This window comes from Monopterus albus, unplaced genomic scaffold, assembly GCF_001952655.1.
Source record: "Monopterus albus unplaced genomic scaffold, M_albus_1.0 scaffold428.1, whole genome shotgun sequence".
Lineage (NCBI taxonomy): Eukaryota > Metazoa > Chordata > Actinopteri > Synbranchiformes > Synbranchidae > Monopterus > Monopterus albus.
In genome coordinates this window covers 198068-208323 of record NW_018128308.1, presented here as the reverse complement: position 1 = coordinate 208323, position 10256 = coordinate 198068, and the positions used below count along the sequence as shown (strand labels likewise).

General features: G+C 45.0%; 1 protein-coding gene across 1 annotated transcript in view; it reads right to left on the bottom strand.

Annotated features, from left to right (window-relative positions):
- Window positions 1–10256, bottom strand: part of adgrg6 (adhesion G protein-coupled receptor G6) — a 61802-nt gene that overhangs the window by 7627 nt on the left and 43919 nt on the right. The window contains 6 exon segments of the mRNA XM_020586880.1: window positions 5581–5736; window positions 6612–6713; window positions 7163–7295; window positions 8860–9010; window positions 9690–9792; window positions 10184–10256. The exon segment at window positions 10184–10256 is cut by the window's right edge and continues 145 nt beyond it. Coding sequence (XP_020442536.1) covers window positions 5581–5736; window positions 6612–6713; window positions 7163–7295; window positions 8860–9010; window positions 9690–9792; window positions 10184–10256 — 718 coding nt within the window.

Below are 10256 nucleotides of genomic sequence, written 5' to 3'. Positions count from 1 at the left end.
AGGAGTTAGAGTAGCAGTCGCATACAAGGATATCAGCAGAACAGGGGACTGGAAGGAAATTGTATTTGGATCCAATGACAAATCTTGGGCATTATATTGTGACCAAAACAGTTATTGTTTTCGATACAACAAAATCCAAACTCCCGTCTCAGGTCCTCGGTCCTCCAGACTTGGAGTGTACCTGGATCACAGAGCAGGTATTCTGTCCTTCTACAGCGTCTCTGAAACCATGACTCTCCTCCACAGAGTCCAGACCACATTCACTCAGCCTCTTTATGCTGGACTTGGGCTTTATGGTGATGGAAACTCAGCTGAGTTCATTAAAGTCAAATAGACAGAAGTGACGTCAGATGCAGTTTGTTAAAATCTTTATTTTAAAGCTGAAACTTCTTAGTTTTCCATGTTTGTTGCTTGGAGCCTAAACTGACGTTTGTCCACATGAAGATGTAAACTTCTCTGTGCTCTAAATGTTGGAGGAATATTTGTACTGATGTGTTTGTGTGTTGTTGTGTCTCCTCCAGAGAAATCAGCAGACTTTCCTTTATCACTGAGATTTTGTTTCCACCACTTTGTCCATGTGTAAAGAAATGTATAATGACACTGTTGTTGTCCTAGTTGATAAAAATATCTGGAGACCTCATGCATGAGCAGCCGACTCTTGTTGACTTCAGATGCTGTAAAAACTTTGGAAAAGAAATCTGATTTCTTTGGTTGTGAAAAAAAAGTACATAGATGAAAATTTAAGCGCATTTTTAGGTTATCTCTATCAACGCTAAGGTCCCCTTCAAAGGGGACCCTCGGGCTGAACGGAAAATACAAGAATGCTACGCGAGTTGTGATAGCCGACAACCAACAATGTATATATCAAAATGTTCAGCGAAACCTCGGCTACAACGTCATATAAACCATTTTTCCACACAATAAACACAGCAAAAGCAATAAAGCAACATGTCAGGTCCACTAGGGGGCGCTCTGCCAGGGCATACGATTCATATTTTGTCATATTTTACCGACTATAATCCATCAAAGCACCGCTAGTCGGTTCAAAACAAAGCCCACACTTCACAGATTCCATAAATTGATCGGGAAAAACGCTACGTAAAAGCGTTACAGAGATACAAGCCAACAAACTTCAACAACAGACATCGATTCGCGAAAAGTACAGCGAAATTTCTCATCTTACCTTTGATGTTTTTATGCAGAAAAATAAGTTTTTCTGACGGAAACACTGCATTTCCTGACTCACAAAATGGCGTTGGTTTGGAAAATACCATTATTTCTAAGTTAGGAGGGTTCTGGCTGGATAGAAACAGGTTTACATTGGTGCTGGCCAGAAAACCCCCTCCCCCTATGGTGCGGTCTTATCGACTGCCATTGGTCCACGATGCTGTCAATAATTCCACAAACTCGATAGCCTCATTCCATAGGTCGAGAGGAATCCAATGAGGGGTCATTTGTCTGTATGCGGAAATCTGGGACCAAGCTATTGTCCTGCAAATGAGGAGAGCGTCAGCCCTGGCTGTGCCGTTTTCCATCTTTATTTACTCGTTAAAAACAAAACATCGAAAGATATTTACACCTCCTGACAAATCTCACAAGTGTCCCTTTCGTTTGACACCGAGAGTAACCAAATACACCGTGTGATTGCGGAGATATACACATTTTATTTCGGGGAGGCGCCGTCGATTTAAATCCCCCAAACAGGCGCCGGGCTTATAAGCAAAGATGTGGGGCCCATCATGAAACCAAAAATATAAAATATTGATCAATATCACCACTGTTGTGATGTGCAAAACAAATCAATGACAGTAACACACTTGGCGACTGGCTGAAACCGACAAAACCTGGACGGGCCACACTAAAGACGGTTTCCACCAACTTGTGCAGATTGTTAGTCCCTGGCAGTGGGAGCACACACACACCTTATGACTGAACGGCCGTCTGGTTTCCACTGTTCTGGCCCTACACAATCTCACAAAGCCTGTGAGACATGTTAAATCTCGCATGTCCCTGTATCAACACTGACTGACCCAGACTGGGACAGGCTCGGTCCAACTGGGTCCAGTCAGTCGTGAGGTGTGTGCCCACCCTGCGACAGAGGTGTACCAGTTAGTCTCACTGGGAGTTTCTTGGACTTAATGTTTGACCTGATCCTTCTGTTTACCAGCACCATCCACACCCGGTGCTCCTTTTGACCAACAACCCCAAATCACTACTTCAGTTTCGGACTCTGCTGTGAGCGTTAGCCTTCTGTTACTCTGCTCTTACTAAAAACCCAAACAAGGCACAGTTAATGATGGCAGATGTTAGCGTGGATGCGGTCTGAGATGGCGTGCTTGTTTCTATACCCTGGAGCAGTCTGGGTGGGTGGAGTTAGTGCTTTCGTCATGAATCAATGTGTGAAAATGGACCTCCTCCCACTCAGTGTGTCTCAGGTTAAGGACAGCAGGGCGTGAACTGGTATGACATCACAGTGACCAGCCAATCACAACACACAGTGGCTGCTTTCCCAAAATGTCTGAGAGAAACAATTTCAACTTTCAGATTTGTTTTTCTTCGTCTCCAATTAAAATTAAACGTAAAGGCTAAGAGTTTAAATTTCCAGATTCACTTTGATCACAAGCATGTTGGGAAACAAATGGTGGATCACATGATGCTGGAAGCAGGAAGCCAATCAACCAATCAGCTGTAGCTTTACCTCAGTCGGTCGTCCACTCCTGCTAGTGGTTGGAAGAGCTTTCTACACAAACACAGAGGCAGATACATGAACGTCACATGTGACAGGAAAGCACACAACCTTCCAGAGTGACAGTGACAAACCTGGAATAATGACATGAACTGAAGTTGAAGAGAAACCACATGCAGATGGATGCCTCTCTATTGTCTGTGTGTTCAGTACAGAGCTGAAGTCATGGTTAGCTTAGCTTAACATACAGACTAGAAACTGGGCGGGACAGTTTGCCTGGCTCTGTCCAAAGTTTGCAAACTGGAACCAATTACTGATGAACACCAGTTCACCCCTCTGCCTGAATCGCTCACGCAGCATCAACAGCTAGGATGTTAGTTAAAAGACAGGACTGGTGACCACAGGTTTTACGTCTGGCCTCCACACGGGCACCATGCTAACAAACCTGGCAACCTCTTTGTCATGACATGAATGCAATCACTGCACTGACTTGCAGCATGTTGTGTTTTCTTTCAGGTGCTGGTTGGTGCCTTATTGACCTCTGGACAGAGCCAGGCTAGCCGGTTCGCCCTGCTTCTAGTCTTTATGCTAAGCTAGGCTAACATCAGCCTGACAACTAATAATAATAATAAACTTTATTTCGATAGCGCTCTCCAGCTCCAGGAGCACCAGAGCGATGTACAGTAAAAACACACAAAACAATAACACTAGCAAAAACAGGTAGGTGCAAACAAATGCTAACCATGACTAAAATGTAAACATTAAAACAGGTTAGCTCTCAAAAGCCTGCTTAAAAAAGTAAGTTTTTAAGGCCGACTTAAAGGCCACTAGCTCACTTCCCGCCCTTAATTCTACCTGCAGAGCATTCCACAGTCTGGGGCCGTAGATAGAAAAAGATCGGTCGCCCCATTTTTTGTAGAGGGAGCGCGGTACCGCGACAAGTGATCAGCAGAGTGAAGAACTCTACACGGCACATGGACTGACAGCAGGTCAGATAGGTAGGATGGGGCGAGACCATGAATAGCCTTAAAAACAAACAATAGGATCTCAAATTTAATTCTAAATTGGATCGGAAGCTAGTGAAGAGCACGAAGAATCGGGGAGATATGGGCAAACCTGGGAGCAAACCCTGGGCCAATGTGATGCCAGCCGAGCTGCCGCATTTTGGACCAATTGTAATTTTTGAAGCAAAGTCTTGGGTACTCCAACATACAAGGCATTGCAATAATCTACTGTAACTGTGAAGTAGCAAACGCATGAATAGCCTTCTCCACATCTCCATGTGGGGCTGTGGCTCACAAGGTAGGGCAGTCATCTCCTGACCAGCAAGTTGGTGGTTTGACTCCCGGTCTCCCTGCATGCCTAAGTGTCCCTGAGCAAGACACTGAACCCCGAATTGCTCCCAGTGGCCTGACTAGTGCCATTGTGTGGCAACCTGTCATCATCTGTGTGTGAATGGGTGAATGCTGTATCATCTCCTGTAAAGCGCTTTGGCCAGTGCAACACACTGCGCTATATAAATACAGTCCATTTACCATGTGACCAGAAAATTTAGCGCAAGCCATTGCCTAATATCTCGAATGCAATTTTGCAACGGGGTAAGAGCATTGGAGTCAGATAGGAGCAGTGGCATGTAAATCTGGACATCATCAGCGTAAAAATGGAAATGAACATTATGGGTAGCTATAATTACCGCAAGGGGTGCAATATATAATGAGAAGAGCAATGGAGCCAGGGTAGAACCTTGAGGAACGTCTGAAGTGAGAGAAGCTATATTAGAGACACCATCACCAATACTGACCGAAAAAGTTCAATCGGTTAAAAAAGAAGAAAACCAGTTTAAGGCAGTGCCTTTAAGCCCAACGAAATGTTCAAGTCTCGACAAGAGGATAGAATGATCAACAGTATCGAAAGCTGCAGATAGATCCAACAGAACTAATAGCACAGGACATTTGGTATCAAGAGCCATAGTGATATCATTATGAATCTTAAGTAACGCTGATTCTGTACTGTGGCGGGGCTTAAAGCCTGATTGCACAATCTAAGTGTGACTGCAACTGGGTGAATATGATTTTTTCCAAAATTTTGGACAAAAAAGGAAAAAGGGAAATTGGACGAAAAGACGATAATAGAGAGGGATCCAGATTAGGTTTTTTGAGAAGTGGTCGAACTATCGCATGCTTAAGAGTAGTCGGGACCGCACCGGCATCCAGTGAGAAATTGATAAATGTGACCAGGGAGGGACCGAGAACGTCAAAAACCTCCTTGGAAAACCTGGCAGGAAGCGGGTCAAGGGGCGAATAGACCGAACTACTACTAATACTACTACTACAGCTGTTGGACAGTTAAATAAAATTATCACAGTGATTCAGTAGAAAAAACAAGGTCTGATTGACAGATGCATGTGTTATTATTACAAATAGAAATGATGGCAAAGCTGCAAACACATGACCCAAGTTATAATAAAGTGGAATCATCTTTTTTTTTTAAATAACCTCCCTCTAATACACCTATTAAGATGAAAATTGCAAACTTCTATTCTAAAATAGAGCCAGCGCAGGTCTTGCTTCTGGAGTTCATGTGCGAGTCTGCGTGTTACTGTGACTATCACAGAGTGGTGTACATATACATCACGAATATGAGGGACTTGCTCTCACAAATGTATGTTATTCAAGGAATAAAAAAACCCATAAAGCTCAAGTGCTGTGGTGAATGAACATCAGGCTAAACAAGGTGAAGGAGGAGACCCACTGGAAATTGAGCATCGTCTTTCTCTTTTCAAACTAATCTCAGCTCCCAGGAGGTTTTTAATTTTGCCCCATCTCTCTCTGTCTCTGCTTTAATTGACCACTTCCTTCATGTTTCTGGGTTTGGTTCCTCTGCGAGTGTCTCACCTGTGTTACTGTGTCGTTTGCTGAAGGGGTTGAGTGTAGCTTTGGCCTTGGAGGTCCAGTTGGTGGTGGTGGAGCCGAAAGAGCTGGAAGACAGAGACTTGCCCAGGTTGTCGGAGCTCACCTTCTTGGTGTTGTTGGTGGCCGTCTTACTCCAGTCTGCAACAGAACACAGCGATCAATCGACACCCTCCTCATCAATGAACAGGCTTGGCTTCCCTCACTACTCCCCCTACTTGTCCACCTTTGTCCCTGCTCCTTTAACTTTGCTCCATCTTATCCAGAGGTCTTATCCTTCTCTCAGGTACAGCGCTGGAGGCGTTGTGTAAACAGCTAGGCTCCGTTTCTCTGTTTAATAAGAAGTTTGGTTTTTGATTGTTTGTTGATTTGGGCTCAGCCCAATGCCTCTCCCATTGTTTGCTCGCCTCATTTCTCCTGTTTCTTGGCACCGTGTCTCTTCCTCTGCTGGCCATTGTGACAATAACAAGGCAAACTCTGCCTGAAAATATCAGTGTTATGTTGCTTCCCTCACCCCTAACACCATACAGCTGCTTTAAAGTAAATTCAGCATACATAATCGCATGCATGAATACATGTAGGATGTATTAACTTTTCTTTTTGTCTTACTCCTGGTTTCCATGAGCAATTCCATGGCTAAACGCCATTCCAGAGGCTTGCCCACAGAAGAAAAGGCTGAACTGTTTGGAATAACTGGGCTGAAAATGGTCATTGACAAACACCCCGTCTGTTTGTTGTAAATAAAACGGCAGCAGCACAGGACATCGGTAGACTACTGCACCTGGAGGACTTCCTGGTCTTCCTGAGACGACCCTGCCTTTATCAGCTGCAAAGCCGAAGTGACTTAGGTTTTACAGTTTAATGAAGTGTCCATTCTTTTTTATGCTGCTGTGGGAATCTGGCAGGAGTCAGACAGATCTGACAGGACTCCTGTCGAGAGATGCAAACTAGCTTTGCTGTTCTGTTGGGAACCTCCGATCAACCTCAGCCAAATAAACAAACAAACAGGCAGGTACCTGAGTTATCTGACAGTCTGAATCGGCCACAGCAGAGGTATCTCCTCCATTGCTTCTGGACGTTTTCTTTCAAGGCACAGTGGAAGATAAATATGAACAGACCTGGAGAAAAGGTGAAAAGCAGTTTTGTCAAAATCCGCCCATACTTTTAAAACCACAGCATCACTGGATATAACACAGAGTGACTTTACAAAGGCAACAGCAACACACTGGGCCTCAAGCACGAACACTTTTCCTGTCAGACACCTCTTACTTTTGGTTCAAGTTAGAGTCAAATGCACCGAGTTGTAAAAAGCGATGAGATCAGAGGTGAAGTGACAGTGTCAGGTGTTACCACTGATCACCTGTAAACAGACACTGGGGCTGTCAGATTCTTCTAAACAAATCCTGTAAAAGATGTCAAAGCAATCTGACAATCTGAATCTGAGAAGACTTGCATTCACACTTGAACATGCCTCTCATATATGAACAAAGGCCTTTTATACTGTACGAGTGGTTTTAGCAGGAGCCCCAGTGTCTCACTAGCTACAGTCCCCAGCTGGGTACTGGACCTTGCAGCGAGTTGAAGATGGCAAAGAGGTACATGAAGGCCAGGCTGACGGGTCCCCAGGCGAACAGAGCGAAGCCCCACGTCATCCCCAGCAGGAAGGTGAGGCTGATGACGCTGCGCAGGTTTCGCAGAACCTGGATCAAAACAGAAGAGTGTGTCCATTTACCTACTGTCTGTATTTTAATGCTTATGTTTAACTTTAAACAGATAAAACTGCCACTTTGGTCCATCACCTACACTCAGTAACCCATAATGACAAAGTGGAAACATGTTCTTGGACACGTATGCTCTGTGGGACTCCCTCCGGCAGCAGCTACAGCTTCAGCCTTCCTGGGTACATTTACAAGCAGTTTATCCTGTTCTTCCTGGTAGATCCTCTCAGGCTCCATCAGACTGGAGGAGAAATGTTTATAAACTGTGAATCTTCAGGTCTTTCCACAGATGTTCTCTACAGTCTGGGTCTGGACTTTGGCCGGGCCACTTAAGGACAGAGTCCCCTGGTCCTTGGTCACCTCTCTGACCACGGCCCTTCTTGTTCCTCAGTCTGGTCAGACGCTGACTCTAGAAGAGTCCTGCTGGTTCCAGACTTCTTCTATGAGGCCACTGTGCTCCTGGAGACACTCAGAGCTTTAGACATGGTTGGATCCCCTGTTCCTGAACTGGGCCTCACCACAGTCTGTCCACAGGGAACTCCTGGACTTCATGTCCTGGTCTGTGTCCTGACCTGCAGTGTGAACCGAGAGACCTTATGTACACAGCTGTGTGCCTTTCCACACACTGTCCAGTCAGCCCAATTGGACACAGGTGGGCTCCAGTCAGGGTCTGGACTCATGTCAGACAGGATGCAGCTGAGCTCAATCTGGAGCCACAGCAGAGGCTCCAGAGACATTTGTAAAGGAGAGATTTCAGTTTTTGATTTTTTAAATACATTTGCAAAAATATCTAAAATGTGTTTTCACTGGGCAGCACGGCGGTGCAGTGGTTAGCACCGTTGCCTCACAGCGAGAGGGTTACGGGTTCGGGCCCCACGCGGGACCTTTCTGTGTGGAGTTTGCATGTTCTCCCGTGCTTTCGTGGGTTCTCTCCGGGTACTCCAGCTTCCTCCCACAGTCCAAAGACATGCAGCTTAGGTTGATTAGTGTCTCTAAATTGCCCATAGGAGTGCATGTGCACGTGTGTGGTTGTGTGTCTATCCTGTGATGGATTGGCGACTGCCGGCCGGGATTGGCTCCGGCCCCCCCGTGACCCTGTTCAGGGATTAAGCGGTAGAAAGTGAGTGAGTGAGTGTTTTCACTATGTTATTGTGGGTAACTGAGTGTAGACCGATGAACAACATAACTGTGTGTACACAAGGGAAGGAGTCTGGAGCCTGTGCTGCCGCTCACACCTCTTTTCCCAGGCAAACTTACAGATGCTTTAGGCAACAGTAAGTAAAAGGAATTAAAAGAGTCATGAATCGTGCCTTTAAACACCATCTCGCATAAATAATGTTCAAATAATAAGTAAATATATAAAAATAAAAGTGCCTTAAGGTGCACTTCCCTCACATCTGCTCACTGATTAAAGAGCTGTTGTGCATGTACAACTTTTCCTTAAGATAATGGTTAATGGCTATAAAGATTAAAATGGAAATGTGTGCTATAAATCATCTGAGATGACTGCTGTCGCCCCATCAGACTGCAGAGAAGCGAGCCTGACCTCCTCTCGCAGTGTGCGGTTGCTGCGTTTGCCGCTGCGGCCGCAGATCTGCATCATCACCACGATGAACATGGCCACGTTCAGCAGAAACACCAGACAGAAGTAGCCGACGCAGGTGGTGTATAAGACCTCTGAGCTCTGGATCCAACAGCTGAAGAGAGAGCGAGGATGCACCGTCACAGACACACACTCCGACTCTCACATCAACACACAGACTGTAATTTTAGACAACACAGGTGCTGCTGTGAGCGAGACGCCATAATGTGAATGTTATGTTGTTACCGGGGAAGCAACTAACATTTAGCGGGAGTCTTGATAAGATACAAAATAAGTGATGAGATGTTTTGTTTTGTCAGAACAACAGGCCAGAAGTCAACGAAACTCAGTTTACTATCATGGATGGATTAAAATTTTTAAAGGTTAATTCAGGGCTGAGGCATCGGGATCACACCCTCAGTATTTATTCTTCATTTACTGAAGAGATATTTACATTTTTCAGTTACACCCCATGGGTTTTCCCAGGGGCTATTTGAGATATTTTCAAATTAAATGTGAGTGTCTTTAGGCCAAACAATACACTAAAATAAAGGGATCAGATATTTCTCAGCCAGAGATACACTCCTCCTTGTATAAGGAAAAGATCTGAACCCAACTGTGACCATGATGCAGTAAAATTAAACTAATAAAAAATATACTGCGTAGACCTAATTCTGTCTGGTCTGACCCACATTCTGATCATTCTGGCCTCAGACTGTGCTTCCTGTCAAACAAAGTGTCTTGAGCATATTGTGTTCTTGTATAAATGCGGTTGTGTGTCTGGGGTCACTCACAGCTCTGAGGAGCCTTCCCCTGACTCTGCTCTGCCGTACTTCTTCAGCCCATAGGCATCTTTATTGACAGCGACAACGATCCCCACCAGCACCGCAGGGAGGCCTGGAACGACGTACACAGGCAGCAGGTCAACACAAGTGTCCCCTTGTCGTTCTGTCTCTATTGTTTGTTGCTGCTACTTATATGAATCAGGATGAAACAAAGCTGCACAGGGTTCAGGACTGACAGAGCATTATCTGAATTTTTCCAGCCTAAAATGTCTTTTCCTCCCTTTTTAGTTATCGTATCATTATTTTTCATATTTTGTTTAAATTCTTATGGCTTGGACTTGTGACACTGACCGTGAGGTCGGCTACTACAACATGCCATGCTGTACTGGACCAGGCTACAATCAGTCAAGTCCATCTCCTAGATTATTCTCAGAAAAATAAAGACGATACAGCCCTACTAAAGTAATAAGCACAGTTTTGGCGTGATGTTAGAAACTCCTCACCCCATCCGACGATGCAGAACTTGAGGATGTATCGACGTATGTAGGTGTTGAAGACTTTGACCAGAGCGATGTA